The sequence below is a fragment of the Schistocerca nitens genome, chromosome 4 (genome assembly GCF_023898315.1).
Source record: "Schistocerca nitens isolate TAMUIC-IGC-003100 chromosome 4, iqSchNite1.1, whole genome shotgun sequence".
NCBI classification, from domain to species: domain Eukaryota; kingdom Metazoa; phylum Arthropoda; class Insecta; order Orthoptera; family Acrididae; genus Schistocerca; species Schistocerca nitens.
In genome coordinates, this window is record NC_064617.1 from 94,522,291 (window position 1) to 94,544,540 (window position 22,250).

At 38.3% G+C, this 22,250-nt stretch overlaps 1 protein-coding gene across 7 annotated transcripts in view; it reads left to right on the plus strand.

Annotated features, from left to right (window-relative positions):
* The window catches only part of LOC126251497 (cyclin-dependent kinase 11B), a 114,581-nt gene that overhangs the window by 87,165 nt on the left and 5,166 nt on the right, over positions 1 to 22,250 (plus strand). For all 7 annotated transcript variants that reach the window (XR_007545741.1, XR_007545742.1, XR_007545743.1 and 4 more), the window contains 3 exons: positions 4,507 to 4,623; positions 7,426 to 7,574; positions 13,336 to 13,528. Coding sequence is in view for 1 of the 7 variants with exons in the window: in XM_049951969.1 (XP_049807926.1) it covers positions 4,507 to 4,623; positions 7,426 to 7,574; positions 13,336 to 13,528 (459 nt within the window). In the remaining 6 variants the exon portion in view is untranslated. The remainder of the gene's footprint in view (positions 1 to 4,506; positions 4,624 to 7,425; positions 7,575 to 13,335; positions 13,529 to 22,250) is intronic.

Below are 22,250 nucleotides of genomic sequence, written 5' to 3' on the forward strand. Positions count from 1 at the left end.
ATTTGAGTTACTGAATGAAGTAAACGTCTTTCAATAACTCACGTATATTTAATTTTCAGTGTATTTTAGCATTTACCACAGTGGGTGTGCAAATCTCTTGTGAATTTGTAGAGCAGAACATCATCTCCAGAACAGAATGGAATGGAATGATATTATTCTCTTAAGCTTCTTTCAACTCTTTTTGGGTGTTATCATTGCCAGCAGTGCTTCTCGTGCTGTGCCTTCCAAAACACCGCCAAGCCATGATGCTGCCACAGCAGATGGGGACACTCAATCGCCATCGTGCTTTGCTCACACTTCTCCCATCATATCTGCACATGAATCAAATCAGTGTGTGCACAGTGGGATGTTTTCCACTAAAATTCTATATAAACAGTGTTTTTACACAACCATCTTTCATAGACTTGAGAGGCAGAAATGTAATGTTACTCTGCATGAACAACATGTCACACAACAGATATCCCTGCTAACATGAAAGAAGTTGCGTAATACAACTTACTTAACTAATTACATGCATATTATTATCTTTAACTTTCTGTTAAATTGTTGTTACTACTGAACTTAAGGTCTTGTAAGACCAAACTCTTTTTTTCCTTTCGTACAATAAAAACATGTCCGATCATATTTCTATATCAGTTCTTTCAATAAGTATTAGTAGCATTCAATAAGAATTAAGATGTTCATTATCTAAGGTCATTTTGCCCACTTTTACCAAAATAAAATTAGTATCTTGTTATTGGTTAACCTCATTCCTTTCAAGGTAAATCTCGTGCCATTTCTCTTCCTAGAAGTGCTGCAAGCCCATGTAAAGGGTGACTTACACACCCCTAAAATAAATCTTCAGTATCCATTTAATGTTCAATTCTAATGAAGTGAAGATTGGGTTTAATATGCAGCAACACCGTAGTGTCTGCAAGAGAATTGTTCAATTTTAAGCTTATGCTTTGTTGCTGAACCAGCGAATACATTTAACTCTAAATTTTCTGCTGCAGCAGATGAAAACAAATGTGCACCTAATAACATTTCTTAGGTTATGTAAAACATAAACTTTTGTATTTCCATTTAAGAACCCATAAATAATAAGGCTAACTTCACCTCAGGTAATGATTTCAATAATGAAAAAGTATAAATCTCAATAATCAACTTATAAAGTAAACAAGACTTTCTTGTTCTTGCATGGATTATGTGAGTAACACCACTTCAGCAATGATTCTATGTGCAGTCAATAGAAGGTAACATAACCACCACAGTAGTTAGGAAATAGATATACAGTAATTTTATCTCTGCTCTTCCATTGCATAGTGCTCCTCCTGTAAGTATATACTTATCTCCATACTGTAAGACTCTTTCCTTCTCATCCCATCCAGGAAGCTTCCCCTGGCCAGGGGTTCTGGGCGACTTTTCCGAACTGTCCCGATTTCCTGAAGCTTACCAGTGCTTTCCATTCACCCCTTCTGCCAGGAGGAGCCACTGGCTCCAAAAGCTTGACATTTCTATACATTTATATGAGTTTTCTCCTGCCACTGCTTGATGAGTAGGTTTTTTACCCATCCACTTAATTTTTAAAAAAATTGATGATGATTGTTGATTTACATTTATTGCTTTTTATTATGTTTAATTGCTGAACCCCTACTTAAATCAAACTAATCTGCATGTAAAAAAAAAAAGAACAAAGAAACCAACTGCTACTGCATAATTTTAGGCTCTAAACTGCATCTCAGGAGAATGATGTACACAGTACACCATGCAAGCAATAAAGGAACAAAAAGAGGCACAACTACCCAAGGGTTAACAATAATCTACCAACCTCAACATTCAACTGCATGGTAGCTTTTCCCAGTACTTTGTTGTTTGTTGCCCATTGTTTTCTTTTCTGATTTTCAAATGAGTGAAGCAATTAAACCTGGTAAATCACGGATTTCAATTACAACCCTCCCAACACCAGAAGGGATCAGCGATCCCCTTGTCAGTGTATCAGTTCTGTTATCACAGAAAATAGCTGTTGGCTAGGACTGTTGATATTTTTTAAAATATTGGGAATCTGGTATATCAATATTTAAGAAAATATCATTATTGGGTCTCAATACATCAACAGAAAAATATCGATGTACTGCCCTATAAAAATATTGGCTGCACATTGTAAATATATTGCCGGTTATAGAGCTGTATATTTTGGTATTGATTTATTATTAGATATTCTGTACATCAACAAGCTAGCATCCTTCGCGTATCCCCCTTAGAGCAAGAATTGAAAGAAAAATAATGCTTGTTCACACTTGGCGATCACCACTTTGCTAACACGTGTAACTGCATGTAAGTGGCACAATAAAAGGTATATGATAGGTCCATCATTCACTTTCATCACTATCAGATTTGTCGAACACTTCATGTCGACTTCCTGTTTTTTTCATTTTTGCAAACTTAGTGACCTAGTTGTAGCGTCAAAATTACGTGGTGAAGTTAAATGTTGCAGTTTATGTTAGTAGTGCTCATTAAATCAGCATTTCCTCTCACACGTCACTGTCCACTGCAAAGACCCATCTTGCTATTTATATTTTTGTTCATCATTTTCGGCAACTGGTTTTGAAGAATTGATAATATTCTTCTCGGGTATGCAGCCGGATCATAACGTCTTCACGACACAATATTTCCGCGGTCCATCTGGCCGCCATCTTCAGGTAAGAGTGCTGGTGCACGAACTCGCTGGAACTGTTCCGGCAAGTTCGTGCACCAGCACTCTCACCTGAAGATGGCGGCCAGATGGACCGCGGAAATATTGTGTCGTGAAGACGTTATGATCCGGCTGCATACCCGAGAAGAATATTATCAATTATTACGCCGGGAAAGCCTTCATAGCCACGGTTTTGAAGAATGCCGATGTGAAGAAATAGAACACTAGTTGTGCTATTTTTACACATTCAAAGTATTGTTATTTCATTCACACTGCCACTGCCCAGTGCAAGCAGACTTCTTCTGTGTGTTTCACACAGACAAAGAAATAGCTTGGACATGATTAAAGCTCACAAAGTAAGACTCTATGTTCTACTACAATTTAAAAAAAAATTGACATTCGATATTGCTATTTCAATATCAATATATTGGGAAAAGAAATGTCACCAATATATATCAGTATTTTTTGGGGAAAAATGTGTATATTGATATTGTATCAACAGCCCTAGTGTAGGTTGCTGCCCTGTGAGAAGGAAATGGGGCTTGTTTCCCTGCACTAATCCTCTCCCCTCTGATGGTCAAAACTACTTTTGCAGTCCACCACTACATAGTATATGGTGCACTATAGCAATGGGGGAAACAATGCTGTCACCTATTTCGATCACACTGGAATTCTTCCCCTAAAAATTGAACATTGTTTCTTTTGGTTCTACTTATAAGCTAAGTGGCTTGTCAGTTCTATCCACAGCAGCATTCTCAAACATGAACTGCACAGCTATTAATTCCCACAAAAGATCGAAATTAATGTTCTGCAGGTTTTTTAATTACAGCCAAATGAAGAAAACAATAGGCCATTTCAGAAAAAAAAAAAAAAAAAAAAAAAAGCTTTTGAAGTTTTCACAGTAGCAAATGTTCCATTCAAAAAGTTCACAATCAGAATCCTTTTTTAAAAAGAAAGTTCAAAGCACTAAGGATTTGTCTTCACTCACGTAACAATGATGACCTTTTACATTTGTGTGTCTAATCATAAGAGTCCACTGCTCGTGGTCTCGTGGTACATAAGAGTCCACTGCTCGTGGTCTCGTGGTAATGTTCTCGCTTCCCAAGCATGGGGTCCCTGGTTCGAATCCTAGAGGGGTCAGGGATTTTCACCTGTCCTGAGATGACTGGGTGTTGTTGTGTACTCTTCATCATCGTCATTCATCTCCATTACGGTCGTAGGAAGGCAATGGCAAACCACCTCCATTAAGACGTTGCCTAGTAAGGTGGTGCGGGTCTCCTGCATTGTTCCCCTACACTCTGTCAAGAAGCATGAGACTTCATTTCCATTCCAATCATAAAAGAAGAGACAAAAACGAAAGATGTAAATTTTGTTCAAAAATAGATGCTACATGTTCTGGTTCCTAGTAATAAATGTTCTTTTAGTGCTATGTGTTGTACTTCATTGATAGCCCTGCTTTCAGATTTTGACTTCATTGCCATTACAGTGTAACAATATCTTTTAAAACAGATTGCTTTTCACCCCACACGGGAGATGTTGAGAAGCGGACTGGCACATTTAAAAGTAGTTCAAACTTCATCAGATGTAGAAAAATGGACAAACACACACACACACACACACGGCTTTCTACTTTTAAATGTGCCTCTGTCACTCAACACCTCCTTGTGGTGAGTAGCAGTTTATCCTCACTACTTTCTGTTATCCTGAAAAAGCAATAACAGTAATTCATTGCAGTTAGATGTTTTTAGTCTGTAAATTACTTCTTGTTGTTCAATGTGCAGTATTTACTGTTATAAAACACCTGAAACAAAGAATTCTGTTTTTGATTTGTATAGGAATACTCAACGCCTGTCGATATGTGGTCAGTGGGCTGTATATTTGGTGAATTCTTGTCAATGGAAGCACTTTTTCCAGGGAAGACTGAAGTAGATCAGTTAAACAGAATATTCAAGGTGATTATGTTTTTTTTACTCTAATGTAATTGGTGAGAAATGTGGAAATTGCTGCTATCTATATCAGAATATAAAACGAATGTATTTTGGGATATAATTGATTTTCAAGCAAGAAGCATTCTTGTTGACCATTCAGAAACTGGTTCAGCATGAAGATGTATTGCACCCATGCTCTTATAGGTAAATGATTTTCAGCTATATAGGAAAAAAAAAAGAGCCAGGGGGGATCGTATAACTGCCCTTTGTTATCCAATCAGCTCCCTAAATGTGATCACTAAAAGCTTATTAAGTGACTTTATTGGACAATCAGTCTGTTATTGGCTAATAAAATAAACCAGATGATGTGTAAAACCAAAGAATATGTTGTAGACAGCATACGGGACTGAGAACACTATCGGAACTCTCCCTACAGCGTCTGTGTTCCTGTAACCTCTTCAACCTCAACTTCTGCTGGTCCCTGTCCTCCACCTGCCTATCTGCTTCCTTGCTCCCATTACACTACACACATGATTTCTGTCCCACCAGTGCACTTACAAGTTCTTTCCTCTCCTCTATTCCTAAATCTCCCCTCCCCCTCTCCCACCACCACCACCACCACCACCACCACCACCACCACCACCACAGCCGTCCTGTGCTGCATCTAGCAGCCACATCCTGTCCCCACCACATCCCTGCAGACACTCACAGGCAGCACTAGCATCTTTCTCCACCCCTACCCTGCTATTCTTCCCCATCCCCACTTCATGCTGCCTCCTCTTCATCCGCCCCCCCCCCTCCCCACCACCACTCACCCAACACATTGCTCACATCAGATGCAGTTTCAGTCAGGCCTTAGCACCCAGAGGCAGTAGCCGTGTGTGTGTGTGTGTGTGTGTTTTACTTCTGAGGAAGGGCTTTGTCCAAAAGCTCAGATATTTCGAAGAGTCTTTTCATTGCTTGTGCCTGGGACTCAATGCCTCCTCTACGTAGTGAGTAGCAATCTATCCTTTCCGTGTCTTGTTATTCCATTTTGGACTTGCCATTGTTTATGATGATATTAATATTTTTCTGTGCGTTTTACGAGGTCTGTTCAAAGCATTTCGGAACATTCGTAATTTCACGCCGATGGTGTTTTGGAGCGAAATGCCGTTGGTATCCCTGCAGAAGCCTGTGTTTAATGTATAATTGCCGAAAGTTTCATGTTTTATGTCTGTTGGTTATTGTTCAGTGCTATTTTGAGTAGAACATTGTATTGCACAATTTGCAAATTTCAAGGTGGCAGTGTTGGAGGAGAAATGCGTCTACATTAAATTTCGCGCGAAACTCAAGAAAACCTTTACGGAGACACACCAAATGATGCAGGAAGCCTACAGTGATGAGTGCTAAAGCTGTACTTGATGTTACAAATGGTTCACACAGCTTAAAAAAGGCGGATGGAAGTTGAAGATAATCCTCATTCAGGATGCCCTTAAACATCTACCGACAACGCTGATGCCAAGCGAAGACTGACTGACTGACTGACTGAGAGATCGCAGAAGAACGTAACATTTCAGTTGAATCGTGTCATGAAATCCGTACAAAGCATCTTGGAATGCACCATGTTGCCGCCAGATTTGTCCTATGGCTCGTGAGTCAAGACCAGAAAGACCTTTGCCTCGTAATCTGTGAAGAGCTCTTGGATCACACAAATGAGAATGAGGTGTTCCTTAAGAGAATAATAACTGGTGATGAGACGTGAGTCTATGGTTATGGTTATGAGACCAAGGTTTAGCCTTCACAGTGGGTTGGGAAAGGTTCTCCAAGACCAAAAGAAGCTCGTCAGACCAGGTCAAACGTCAAAACCATGCTGATAGTTTTATTTGACTATGAGGGATTAGGTCGTCATGAATTCACTACCACACGGTCAAACTGTTAATCGATAGTACTATCAGGACGTGTTTAGACACCTGCAAGAAAATGTGAGAAGGAAACATCCTGAAATGTTGCGAGAAAATTCATGGTTCTTGCATCATGATAATGCACCCCCACATTCATCCCTGTTGGTGCGTGACTATTGCACCAAAAATGAAATCACTGTGCTGCCTCATCCTCTGTATTCTCCAGACCTGGCCCCTGCAGACCCTTTTTTTTTTTTTTTTTTTTTTTTTTTTTTTTTTTTTTTTTTTTTTTTCCAAAGTTGAAAACTCTGTCGAAAGGACAAAGATTTGCAGTTGTAGACAAAATAAAAGAAAATTTACAGATAATGCTTTGCGTGATCCAGAAGTGGCAATGGCATCAGGAGCAGTGTATCTATTATGGAGGAGAGTATTTGGAAGGAGACAATGCACAATAAATAAAAGGTAAGTGCAGAAATATTTTACGGGCTAAATTCTTGGTATTTTTTGAACAGACCTTGTATTTTTAACACTGACAATATTTTCTCCTGTTGAGTTTCATAACTGTTAGTGGTCAGTCTTGTGGTGGCTGTCTATTGTGGGTGGTAATGCATTGATTATATTTTGGTTCCTTGACAATCAGTTGATTGCTGTGCTTTTGTGCACTCTGATTACCTCACTAAGTGGTGTATGGTACCAGTTGTATTAGAGCTATCATATTTGTTACATCTTGAGTCTTCACGTATGTGATTTCCCTCCTCTTTTCAGAGATCTGGAGATGATTGTTTAGCAGCTGAAACTGCTTACCTAACAGCTTTGTTGTGATCCTATCTAGACAAATAAATTTATAGTGAACTATTGTTGATCGCAAGTCTCTCTAACTGATTGTGTCAGACTCTCTTAATAAAATTAATATTCTGATAGTAACATTATTATTATTCCTTTCTAGGATCTGGGCACTCCAAATGAGAAAATTTGGCCTGGTTACAGTAAGCTTCCTGCTGTTCAGAAGATGACATTTGCTGAATATCCTGTAAATCAGTTGCGCAACAGGTTTGGTGCTATGATTACTGATGTTGGTATGGACCTCATGAACAGGTGCGTTCTTATTTGCAAGTTTTTGTCATCATTGTCTGGTTAATACTAAACTAGATGGCACTAGTGTTGACATTATTTATCATTATTAGATGCCAGGTGTGTTCTTTTCCTACTTCGACCTACTAAAGTGATTGTTAGATGTGAAACAGTTTGTTAAAATCAGATTTTTTGGTATTTGACAACAAATGGTCATCATTCAATAAATTTATAAAACTTAAACCAAGTAACTTATGCAGTGAATGCTAGAAATTTTCAGTGTTTTCTTTCTTTCTATGTAGCAACAGTCTATTAAACTGCAAGATGCAAGAAATAATGTGTACTGCATTCACAAATACAAGCATTATGTGTACCAACCTTCATTAATTTCATCGTGCTATTTCAAATTTTTTAATGAATTGCTTTGTGTTGTCCCATCCAAGCAAATACATCTTATAAATGTTACAGATTTTTCAGTCATTTTTGCTGTTGATACACTTTTCAAGTTTACTTTGGTTTTCTGCAATTTCCCTAAACTGTTCAAGGCAAGTGTTAGGTGGTTCTTTTGAATGGACATGCTCATTTCTTTGTCCATACTTTTTTGACAGTAGTTTATGTTCTATAATGACCTCATTGTCAGTGGGGTATTAACACCAATCTTCCTCCTTTCGAGTGGACATTAACTCCAAATGTTCTATTTATATTCATTTTATTAGTCATTAGATCTCTTATTAAATTGTCACTGATAGTAAAGATTCTTTTCTTTAAGTAATTTGTTTCAGTCATTATTGTTTATTCACTCAAATGTTCTTTTTCTTCCAATTCGTGCAACTACTTATTGATTGATAGGTATCTATGTTCACAGTGCAGAAAGCTTTCAGTTCATTCGAGGGGGGGGGGGGCTCCAAATTCATATTCTTCATGAAAAAGACCTTGTTTCACAAAGCACCTAGCATCCAGCGCACTTTGGTCTAGCATCCCTGTAGGATTTTGAACACTTTTTAACAAATTCTAAGTTGATTTCTGAATGAATCATAAGTTAATTTTTGAATGCGTGGATAGTGTACGTGATGTCTCCGCCAGGGGAATCCCCGTCGCATCTAGAAATAAACTTTCCTGCAGACAAAAGGGGACGGGGCTACATGAGCTAAGCGGAAGCCGAACGGGTGAATGCCAGTCGCTGTTTATATGGTTGACTGGGATTGCGTTGTTATAATTACTAGCGAAATCCATAGGTTGAGACTACCAGAGAGGAAATAAACAAGTAACAGGAATAAGAGGTTAGAAAGATTATGTATTATCTTCTCGGTGTATCCAAGGAAATGAAATTTTGACAGAAACGTTTTGGCCAGAAGTGTTCTTGTTCTTCTGGTTCCAAATAATCCCATCCAATATTAATTACGAGTTTGTTTTAAAGAGGGACAGGGTGTCAAACTGGCCGACACAGGGTGTCAAACCGGCCGACTGGGAGCAGGAGAGGCACCACAGGACATTTTAATTTCCACTGTCTTGAATATAGTTTGATGACATCCATTACAAAATATTACACGTTTGAATTCGACAGAGCGAAATACAGTAATGTGCAATAGAAAAATCTTGGGTGAAGAGGCGTGGCACTGCACTTTGACACACTGAAGACCAACTATCAAGTCTTACATTTCCTCAAACGTGTGTTTTATGTATCGGACTGTTCAGAAAGATGTGCGCTGCAATATGAACATTTTTTGAAAAGTAGATTTTTAAAATTTTGGCATTCTATATCAAACACTTTGGGCGGGATACGCAAATATCGTAGATGCGGGGCAAATGTCAAAGTTGTTGTGGGGAGGTTGGTATTCTCGACGTGACCCGTGTTTACGTTTAGTGATTTTGCCATTTCCTCTTCGTTTACTACTCTCACGTCAAATGAAAACAAAATGTATTTCTGTGACTGGGAGCTATCAAGTGAAATAAAATACATTCACATAATTACGGAAGGCTACTATTTGTTATTAGTTTCAGACTATTTTATTTCTGCGTTTCTGGCAGTCAAGCATTAATCGCATTGCAGAAAAATGAAGTTATTTTTGTCGGTTTGCTAAAGAAATTTGGCTTTTATTAATCTTTCCCACTGAGGCAGTAAATTTATTTGAAATTAAGTGTTTAATTACACATTATTGGCTGGCTTTAATTGTTACTGAATTTCAAGCGCACGTTTACATCTTCTAGCATGTTTGGCATTATATCATAATAAAGAACTAAATGAGGTAATACAGTACTGGTACTTCAAAAAAATTTACATCCAGATCTGGACACGCAAATGTGCACTTTAAACCGAATTATGCATTTCAGTATGGTTCACAAACTTCGGATGCTCTTGGAGTATCCTCTTTAAGTCTTGTTTCCTTTATGACATAATGTAAGTTCTTTTAATGTTTTACACACACAAACAATCGGGCTTCCTGCATCATCGTAGCTGCGCAAGCGCAGTGACGCCTGTTTTCTGTCGCTCTCTGGGAACTGCTAAAACGAACCTATTTCCAACAGGTCGCGAGAAAATATTGCGAATGATTGTTTGAAAAGCATTACCTTCAAAGTAAATTTCCTTTTACGCAAGATGATCTATGTGCGAGAAGGTACGATGCATTTCTTAAATCACAGAGCATTTTACTCTCATTTAAAAAACAACTCTTTGCAGACGACCATTTAAAATAATTTCGAATCCAGAAGCTCAGACATTTCTGTTGTTAAAAATTTTACTGGCACATTTGTGTAATGTATCTTAAAATGTAGCACGCGCTAAAAAGATCAACATTATATGTGAAAGCTTAGCTTCTCTTGCAGCTTATTAATCTTCGAGACTAATATATGGAAGCTTTTCGTTTCTTGTAGCAACACTATGTATATTAATTTAAACCATTAACGTTTCCTATTTGTGTTCACGCTACTTAACAGTGATGTTCCTATTGGCTGACTACATCACGTGTCCTGTGCTCTGAATATCCGCTGTCGTCGGCTGGCGAGATCACGTGGCATGAGCTATGACTGGTTTACAAAAGCGCATTGCAATCTCGATTTCAATGCTTCAGAAAGTAACATGCGGTGTTCGGTGGAATTCGAATTTACACTTTCGTAATGTGAAAATATGGTGTACATGTTGCTGCAAATCAGACATATTTCCAAAATGTGTTTTTCCCCTGAATTTCGTTTCCTAAAGCGCCGGGAAACTCTATGCCAGTGTATAAAACCATAACCATTCAAAGGATTGATAAGTTTTACAGTTTCGAGGAATAGTACCGTATTTACTCAAATCTAAGCCGCACTCGATTCTAAGCCGCACCTGAAAAATGAGACTCGAAATCAAGGAAAAAAAAATTCCCGAATCTAAGCCGCACCTGAAATTTGAGACTCGAAATTCACCTGAAAATTTGAGACTCGAAATTCAAGGAGAGAGAAAAGTTTTAGGCCGCACCTCCAAATCGAAACAATGTTGGTCCATTGTAATATGAGACACAATTTAGGTCGAATGAATGACAATACAGCTACAGTAGTTTGGTTCCAGTCGTAAACTTAGCAGTTAAGCTTTACCAGGTAGCCATTGCTATGCGTCTGGCGGTCCGTCCGTATTTATACGGGTACCCTTACTTTTTCACGTGCTTCGTCTGGTTTGAATTGATTGCTTATTTTTCTTTGATCTGATAAGCGCCGTTTTCTTTGTTATAGGTGTTTACGTCACTCTAAGCTGAAGATGCATTACTGTACTGTGTCATGCATTGTTTCTCGCATTCTGATGAGTGTTTATGGCCTGTCGCCGCTCGCAGCATGGCTTGCTTTTGTGCGGGGGGGGGGGGGGGGGGGAAGAGAGAGAGAGAGAGGGAGAGGGAGGGAGGAATCATCTCATTAGCGAAATAATGGCAGGAGACCGCTATTTGTTGTTTGTTACAGTGCTTCTTTTCTTTGATAATGATCAACAAGAACCAGTTAATAGACTGCGTATGATTGAAGATGTTCTGAACGAGAGTTAAGCGAAAAATTTTCTCCATTTGAAAATCTTTGCAGGCGCCTCTTTAGTACATTACATTCTGCACAGAAATTAGTCATCTTAGATTTAAAAATCTAGTCACTTGCTGTGCTTCATTTCTGACTGTATCACTATTACGCATAAGAATAATACGAATATAAACATGACGGGATATGTATGTTCTTCCGCGTTTGCTGTTGTCTCACTCTAGTTTCTTAGTTTATTAGGCAGACAGGATTTAAATGAGATAGCAGCAAACACGAAAGAATACATAGCAAAATGTTTATATTCATATTATTCTTATGGTGAAGAGAATATTGCATGCGATTCACAATTCATGAAAGTTCCTGTTAGCAACCATCTCTTCTCACAGGTAGGAAAAAATTCAGAACGTAGAGTTGGTCATATTGACAAACATCCCAAATAGTTTTGCCAGTCGGATTTTCGTAGTACATTGAAACGCTACAACATTCAAAGATGAACAATACGGAATTTGTATTTACTTCGAGGGATAATGTATGAAAATGCAGTGGTCGAAACTCGGGGTGGAGGAAAAAGCTCGTCTTCCACCTTTTTTAAAAAAAAAATTTATTTACTGACGCAGAGGTTTTGGCGCCACTATTTATCTTTGTGGCTGCAAAGCATGCCTGTGTAGCGCTACATATATTCGACGGCAGAAGTTAGTTGTGGCTGCACCTACCAACATTTTTCAGAACTTCCGCTTACTTTGCACTCGATTCTAAGCCGCAGGAGGTTTTTTTGGATTACAAAAACCGGAAAAAAAGTGCGGCTTCGATTCGAGTAAATACGGTATATGGTCACTTAACATGGAAAATGTGTATTTTCACACAGGAGAAAGTTTATTTTTTACCGGGAAATCCGGGAAAAATAAAGGAATTTTTTTTCCTTGTCCACACAGTCTCAGCATAGCATGCTTAGATGTTTTGAGTGGGCACTGTTTATCAGAGTACTGCACTGTGGAATGGTAGCTTATGAACTGAGTGGCAAAGTGTTGCTATTGATTTTGATTAGAACTATAACATCCATCACTTAATCTCTTGTCATTTGATTATTTTTGTGGCTTTGCCTAGTTTGTGCAGTAATATGGGTATAAGTTGCTGTGCACAACCTGATATGAATTTGGGTAGTTTGTTTGAAGATATCCTTGTGACCTGCAGTTCACTGATGACACATAACTGTGTGTTGCAGCTATTTAACACCCATAATTTTGCCCAGAACCTCAGATGAATGAAAATATATGGTTTCTAGTTACCAGACTGCACACTGATACCATAGGTTAACTCGTGAACTACTTAAATTTATATTAAATTACAAAAACATCTCCTTCCCTGTAATCTTCATGCATTGGTGATGTATCTGTCTCACTGCTCTTTACATTCAGTATATTTCTTTTCTATGTAAATGTACTTGATGCTTCCAGTTAAAGCTTTTCACCTGATGCCTCTTGTCCTCATTCAGTGCATCCAGAAGCCATGTTTCTTGTTTCTCACTTGATTGTGTATCATTGTACTTTAATTATTTCTGTTTTAGCTACCATTTTAAGCTAATTTATTCTCTGTCTTATTGTTAGTGTCAACTTCCATATGCTTCTCTACTTCAAGCCAGTATTAAAATGCAAATATCAATGAACTGATAATGTAATTCCTTGCTGTACAGCTTATTCACAAAGTGGAATGGAGTTTATAGCCATACAGTTTATCTTATAATTGAGAGTTTAAATATTTGAAACACTGATATATTAATAACACAATGGTTGTGTTCCAGGTTTCTAACATATGATCCAGCACAACGCATCACCGCCGAAGCAGCCTTAAACCATGATTACTTTAAGGAGGCACCTTTACCTATTGACCCTGCTATGTTTCCAACATGGCCAGCAAAGAGTGAGCTTGGACATCGCAAAGCAGCTGCTGCTTCTCCTAAACCACCACCTGGTGGCCATGAATATAAGCAACTAGTACGTTATGTTAAACTGAGATGATACATAAATTAATAGAAAGTGCTCTATCTGCATTGAAAGATGCAGCTCGGAATACATTTTGTAAATGTTTTTTCCCGTTACTGTCTTCTTGATTTAGCTCTTATAACTTTTGCTATAAAAGATGGGTCAAGATTGCCATTAATAATGTATTCAGGATTAAATGAATTTTTAGTTTTGCAAAGAGTAGCAACAAAACAAATATACCTTCTGATAACTATTAATATAGTCACATTTTTTGTACATCAGTGTACGTACATTTCCTCCGCCACCGCACATTTTCTTGATGTGTGAAATATAAATTAAGAGTGGAAACAGCGATTTGAGAGAGAACCTAATACAAAATTCCAAGAAAAAAAAATATTTTTGCATGTGACGTTTGTCTGTTCTCCAAACCACTCGGTATGGTTTTTTAATTTTTCATCAGCGAAAGGCATATTAGTCAGTGTATAAACATGCAAATTTGCATGCACGTGCACACACATCCTGCTAACTTTCATAATTATTTCACTTCTTTACCACATAATTCATAAATGCTTTACGCTACGGAAAGTGTTTTAGTAAGTATGAACATACCTCACTCAGCAAGATACTTATAATTTAGACCATCTTAATGTTTCCCCCCGACAGTTTTGAAAATGTTATTCACTGACAAAATTTTCAGGCAGAAAAATAAATTAACAACCAACTGTTAAAAAAAAGCTGCGGAATAGCACATAAAATGCTGAAAAATGTAAGAGTAAAGCATGAGTTAGAATTTCTGTAGCAATAATTTTTGTTAAGCGCATATAAAACAGGAAGAGTGCCCAAAAATTTATTACTCTCTCCTAAGTTAAATCATTTATTGGCAGTTACAGACCTTTCATTGTAGCTTTGCGTGCTATGCCCTCGAGTTCAGTGTTCACGTAGAATTTTATAATACTAATTATTAGTGTCGCCATTCAGCCATGTCTAAAAGTCACCAGTGCTAAAGTTTGTTTTCTTGTTTATTTTAATAGTTTTAGTACTGTAGATTTATGCTGCCAGGTGCACCACAGTCAGGTAACTTGAACATTGTAATGATAGAAAACAGGGCTCCTTTTTGTCTTTTTTCTAGTGCTTCCACTTGCATTTTAATAGTAGGATGGACAGGGAGGATGTGTGGATGCAGGAGCTGGCTGCAGTTCACAAACAACTGAAGCCGCTGTTAGCCACCTGCAGCAGTCTGCTTCTTTGGGGGTGTGGGTATGATGGAGAAACTGGTATGTTGCATGGGATACCTCAAGTTTCACTTGTTTGGTCCAGAGGCTTAATTGCTAGGCACCATTTTATACACTCACCTCAGAGTAAGTGGCAGGTTATAAAGTGTTCGCATTGCTCAAAGCAAGCAGAGATTCAGTGTAGGGACTGGCTGTCTGGTGTCGCCCATTCACTCTGTGACAAGTGGCTGCCCTTTCAGCAGAATACAAGCAGGTACAAGGGAGGGCGGGTTTGCTAGTTATGGGAGCTCCAATGTTGGGCGCATTATGGAATCCTTTAAGGAAGTAGCATTCAGGGCCATAATGATAAGAATTTTAGTTAAAATCTGCACCCCTTTGGCTGGTAATTCAACCTGCCTTTGTCTGAGGCGCTTTGCCTCTGCACTGTCATTCTCCTCTTACCATTAATTATGTTATCCAGTTTTATTAAACATACGAATAGTTTAAGTAACACTTAAGACTTTAAATAAAGTTTATTGATTTAATTTTAGAAAGTGCTGTGGAGAACAACATGTAATTTCAGTTATTGAGAAAGGTATATGAGAGGGTATGGACATAACAGAGGATGAACTAAAGGAGACAGACAAAACAACTAATGTGGATGGAGAGTTGGAGGCAGGGCTTAGTGGTCATATCTCAGTCAGACTGAGGATGTTTTTAGTAGGGACCAGCTTAGGAGTACCCTAATTAAGTTAATAACAATGTACCTATCTGTATATTTATTTTTACAAATTTTGGCTCCTAAGAGAAATTTCAGCCATTCTGCTGACAGATTCTGCTCTGTTGACTAATGAGTTTGCTGATCACGGGCCTAGATGAACTCGGGTTAATCACTGCATGGTTTTACCAGCTAATCGATTCCACTAGAATAGTTGTAGAATAATTCAAAGAGCATCTACTCTCAGTTGCATGGAAGCAACCTGATCGTGCAATTTTAAGATTTCAGTTGAAGATGACTTCAAATTACCGAATATAGACTGTGATGCCTATGGAGTCATTGCAGCTGGTGAAGACAGACAGTTGTGGAAGTGGTTCTAAACATATTTTATTAAAACGGTCTCCAGCAGCTAGTTCAACAACCCACATCCATATTTTAGACCTTGTAGTTACAAACAGGCCTGATTTTATTGGCACTGGCAGTATAGAAACAGCAATTGCTGGTCAAAATGTTGTCATAATGACAATGGTTACTAAAATTAATACATCCATCAAGAATTCTAGGAGGGTTTCTATGCTGGAAAGAACAGATAAGCAGTTTTTAGCATTCTACTTAGACAAGTAATAGATGTCATTTAGTTTCAAAATGTTAGACATACGAGAATTATGGACAACATTTAAGGATTAATGATGGAAAAGACCCACTGTGGTTTGATGATAAAATTTGAAAATTACTGACGTAGCAGTGATTGTTACGTTCTCAGTTCAAACCAGAATGCAAAATTTAGACAGGTAAAAGTTAGTAGAAATTCATGCTCCTATAACAATATCAATGCATGAAGCATAAACAGCTTCCATTATCATACTTTAGCTAAAGATCTTGCTGAGGACCCAAGAAAATGATCCCATGTCAAATCATGAAGCAGATTGAAGGCTCCTCTTCCGATCATTAATGACACGTCCGCTCTGATAACAGAAGTGATCAATAGGAAAGCTGAAGTTTTAAATTTTGCATTAAAAAAAAATCATTCACTTAAGAGGATTGTACAGATATGCCATTGCTTGATGTCACACAGGAAGACATAGAAATAGACATCCCTGATGGTGACAGGCAGTGCTGTTTTTCTGTGGGAACGTACCCCTAAACTTTTTCATCGACAAAGTAATTTTTTTACGATGTTGAGGACTTTGAAGAGTGCCAAAGAATTATTTCACGGACGTAAATTTTTTATTTCATTTTTTTTGTGCTGGTAATTGCAATACGAACGAGACCAGTGCAGTTTCTGGTGGGAAAAGCGATGTAATTGACTGTTTCAAGCATTTCGAAGCTGCGGCAACCGTTCTCAACAACTGAATCGCTGGCAGCCAGTTCGACAAGCATGTAGTACCCTCGCCCGCTAATAGTGGGCGATGGTAGTGTTAAACGGATATGCGTATGCTCAAACACCGAGCTACCGATAGATGTCTCTACAGTCCCGCTACCATGATCTTTCGCGGTTCATTGCCATCTTTGTTTTGTTGTTCTTTCTTCGTTTGCATTTTGATGTTCTGTTCTTGTCAGTTGTGCGAAATTTTACAGTGTGTCCTGTCTTTCGTTGTAACTTGTAAGTTAAGTTGGAGGTGAGAGATGAGCAGGAAACTAACAAACTGTTTCACTTGTTCTTTTAGAGGTGTTTTATAGGTTAAAATATATGTTCGGTAATATTTCCTTGTATTGTTATGTATGTCGGAGGATTGATTGGACTCGCCTGTTTCATTGGAGGTGTATTATAGATCAACAGAAGTATACGACACCATTTTCTTTTATTGTTCAGGGGTTGATAGGAATGACATGCTTCATTTGATGTGATGTAAACTAAAGTGTTTGATACCACATTCTCTTGTATGTTTCATTGTTTTTCGGTATCACCTGCTTCATTTGAGCTGTAGTAACGTCAACTGAAGATTTCGATACCCTTTTTAAGTTCGACATGTTGACGTCATGGCTAAAAGCAGACGGGTGGTATCCCAGGCTTCAGTTACAAGTAATTTTCGCTGCATTATATCCAGTGTCAGAGTACCGTCAAATTTTTTTTATATAAAAAAAGCATTGGTGACAGGCAACTGATAAAGTGTTGAAAACAAATAAGCCACCATCAATTCTGGATGGGATCCACTTCGATTTTACAGAGAGTACTCTTTGCAGTTGGCCCCTTGCATGTATCACAAATTTCTTGTGCAGCACAAATTCCCAAGTGACTGAAAACAATTGTTGGTGAGTCCTGTATACAATAAGTGTGAAAGAACAAACCCACAAAATTTGTAGAATTCTTGAGAGTATTACAAGACCAAATATAATAAATTTCCCGGAAATAGAAAAGCTTTTGTCCATAAATTAATATGGATTTAGACAGCTACACTTTTATGAACTCAGCTTACCATGTCCTGCACAGTATCCTGTGAACCATTGATGAAGGGCAGCAGACAGATTGCAGATTTCCAGAAATCTATTTATACAATGCCCCACTGTTGACTGTTAAATGAAGATCCCATCATAAGAAATAGGCTCCTCAATATCCGAATGGCTCAGAGACTTCTTAAATAATAGTATCAGTATGTTATCCTTTGCAACATTGCATTTGGAGCATTTGAAGCAATTCAGAGGCATGCTGCTAGTTCGTTACTGGCGAACATGCAGGTATTACAGAGAGGTTTTGTGAACTCAAAGGGGAAGCCCTGGAGGGGGAATCCTGGAGGGAAGATGTTATAAAACACTCAAATTAAGAGTTCCAGCATTTGTGTCTGTATGCAGAACGATTCTACTGCCATCAGTGTACATTTAATATAAGGACCATGAAGACAAGATAAAACAGGGGATCATGTGGAGGCACAGAGTGCTCTATTTGTGAGTGGAATAGGAAGTGGAATGACTAGTAGTGGTACATGGCACCCATCACCATGTACCATATGGTGGCTTGTGGAGTAGGTGTGTAGATATGGTGTGACATATTTTAGGGAAACTAATGCTGTCTGTCCACATCTGTAATGAGTAAAAAATAGGTTGTTCTGCAATCAGACACTGTTTCATTTTCCAAACGTTATATAATCTATTACACAGCTAAAAGCTTTGTTCATATTTAAAGCCTTATTGCAGGGAGTCTGTTGATCTTAAATGTTAACCAGTTTACATTGTGCTTGACAGTAAACTGCTGTATTTGCATGAATGAAATTTGAGAATGAGCGAATGTTTCGGTGTGTCTTCCTTTCCTTTCCTTTCCTTTTTGTTCCCCCCCCCCCCCCCCCCCCTACATATTTCCCATAGGTTCAATTGTTATGCAGTTCTATTGGTAACCAGTGATGCTTTTCAAATACTCAGCAGGTAGAAATGGAATAGTGCCAGTAAATGTTTGCGTAAGGTTTTCTAGCACTTCATTGTCTCAGCTGCAAACCTTTCTTCTCAAACCTACTTTCTGTTGTAAAACACTAACATATTAATAAACTTAGAAGGTTCAGATCGTGATAACTTTTAATAATACCGTAAAGTAGCCATGAAGTCAGCAGTTTTTATGAAATGTCATAAAATGTGGTATTTTCCCCATGCCCATGGAAAAAGGTAAATTTGAATGCAGCGGTTACTAATTTTGATAACTGAGTTCTTTAATGTTGAAACTGTGTCTTGAATTTTCTGTCATGGCTGAGGTTCATGTCTGACATTCAAATGACCATTCAGTTTTCATGTAAAATGATGTCCTACATTGATATCACACGAAAATACCCTAATGTCCACAAATTCCTGTACAGTAACAGTTCCACATCTCTATCTATACTCTGCAAACCACTGTGAAGTGCATGGCACAGGATACTTCCTATTATACCAGCTACTAGGGCTTCTTCCCATTCCACTTACACATGGAACACTGACTGCTTCAAACATCGCTGTGCACTGTGGACCTAGTGTAATCTTCTCGTAACGATTTCTACGGAAATGATACATAGGGGCTTATAGTATGTTCCTAGGTTCCTCACTTACAGTTGGTTCTTGAAATTTTGTTAGCAGGCTTTCACAGGATAGTTTGCACCTGTTTTCAAGTGTCGCCATCCAGTTTTTCCAGCATCTCTAGGATGATCTCTTGTGAATCACAAATACATGTGACCATCGTTTCCCCTGGTCAGCCCTGTATGGTACAGGCCTCACTCACTTGAACAATATTCTGGAATGAATAACACAATGTTTTATAAGCAGTCTCTTTACTGATATTGTAATCATAGGGTACTACATTTGCACCACTTTAAAAACTTATCAAGATTTGACTGGTATCTCTTTTCCCCAGACAGTACTTCATTATAGACAACTGGAACATCAGTGAAAAGTCAAGTTACTATTCATATTGTCTGCAACATCATGCAGCATGAGCAGCAAGAGTCCAACACACTTCCCTTGGGCACACCTATACTATACCTAAGTTACTTCTACTTCTTCTGACAATCTACCATCCAAGATAATGTGCTGCAGCTTCCTACAAAAATTCTCAGTTCAGTCACAAATTTCACTTGCCAACTACAAGTGTACTTTGGATCATACGTTTGGATCTGGTACTGAGTCAAATACTTTTTGGACGTTGAGAAGTACTGCATATGCCTGACTGCTTTCATCCACAGCTTTCATTATGTAATGTAAGAAAAATACAAGTTGGAATTCACATGACTGATGTTTTCAGAATCCATGTGCTGGTGGGTATGGAGATCATTCTGTTCAAAGTGTCTTGAGTGTTCAGAATATGTTCTAAGATTCTACAACAAATTGATGTCAGTGATACAGGATGGTAGTTTTTCTATTCTGCTACTCCTCTTGTAGATGGATTTCTTCAAACTGTGGGCGCAGTTTTATGTTCAGGATATTTGATACATTACGTTCCAAAGAGGGGCTAGCTCAGCTACAAATTTGCTGTAGAATCCGGCAGGGATTACATCAGACACGGGAGCTTTGTTCAGTTATATAATGGTATCAGCTGTTTACGTAAGCTACAGACACTAGTGCCAATAAAATGTGATGCAAAAATTAAATTTGGGGCCAGCCATTGTGGCAGAGCGGTTCTAGGCGCTTCAGTCTGGAACCTAGCGACCGCTACGGTTGCAGGTTCGAATCCTACCTCGGGCATGGATGTATGTGATGTCCTTAGGTTAGTTAGGTTTAAATAGTTCTAACAAGGGAACCTCCCCATCGCATCCCCCTCAGATTTAGTTATAAGTTTGCACAGTGGATAGGCCTTGAAAAACTGAACACAGATCAATCAAGAAAACAGGAAGAAGTTGTGTGGAACTATGAAAAAAAAAAGCAAAATATACAAACTGAGTAGTCCATGCGCAAGTAGGCAACATCAAGGGAAGTGTGAGCTGAGGAGCGCCGTGGTCCCGTGGTTAGCGTGAGGAACTGCAGAATGAGAGGTCCTTGGTTCAAGTCTTCCCTAGAGTAAAAAGTTTACTTTCTTTATTTTCGCAAAGTTATGATCTGTCCGTTCGTTCATTGACGTCTCTGTTCACGTAAATTTAGTGTCTGTGTTTTGCGGCCGCACCACAAAACCGTGCGATTAGAAGACGAAAGGACGTGCCTCTCCAATGGGAACCGAAAACATTTGATCGCAAGGTCATAGGTCAACCGATTCCTCCACAGGAAAGCATGTCTGATATTTTCTATATGACACTGGTGACGGCATGTGCGTCACATTGACAGGGGTATGTTGTCGACCCACCTAACTTGTACACTTGACGAATGGTAAAAAGATACTCCTACCTTGCCTGATTTAGGTTTTCATGTGGATGTGGTAATCACTCCCAAAAAAGTGATGAAAACATGAGGTTTTGTCACATGAACTGAAAATAAAAAATTAAACTTTTCACTCGAGGGAAGACTTGAACCAAGCTGCGCACGTTAACCAGGGCTCCTGAGCTTAAATTGTCCTTGATGTTGCCTATCTTGTGCATGGACTACTCAGTTTGTATATTTTGCTTATTTTTTTCATAGTTCCACACAACTTCTTCCTGTTTTCTCGATTGATCTGTGTTAAGTTTTTCAAGGCCTATCCACTGTGCCAACTTATAACTAAATCTGAGGGAGGTGCGATGGGGAGATTCCCTTGTAAGTTCTAGGGGACTGATGACTTCAGATGTTAATATTTTATTAATATAATTTAATAACACCAACTACGGCACTTAAGCTTCACAAACATGATGCCGACTTGATTGAATTCATGCAAATGCAGTAAAACAGAACACTGAGAATATTTATTTTATTACTTGCTCAATATTATTTTTGCTATTTTGCGAAACAACTTAAATTGGAAAGAACACATAGAAAGTATTGTGGGGAAAGCTAACCAAAGGCGTTCCCCAAGGTAGTGTTCCTCATCTACGTATATAAACGATTTGGGAGAAATGTATGGTGCGAAAATTGGCAACTGACCCTAAATAACGAAAAGTGTGAGGTCATCCACATGAGTGCTAAAAGGATTCGTTTAAACTTCAGTTACATGATAAATCAATCAAATCTAATGGCCCTAAATTCAACTAAACCCCTAGGAATTACAATTATTTCCATCATGAGTGGGCTTCTGAACTATTTGTCCTATGTAGATTTCAGAAAGGGATTTATTTTTGTTTTGCAGAATGTTTTGTCAAGTCTACTACTTCAAAAACTGCAATTATCTGAACTGATTGTTGGATGTATGGATATTAACCAACTGTTTTGGTAAACAAATACCCCAGAAAATTATTTTGGAGAGATCTTCAATATCTTCAACATGTGATGGAAAGAAAGAACAAACACCTGT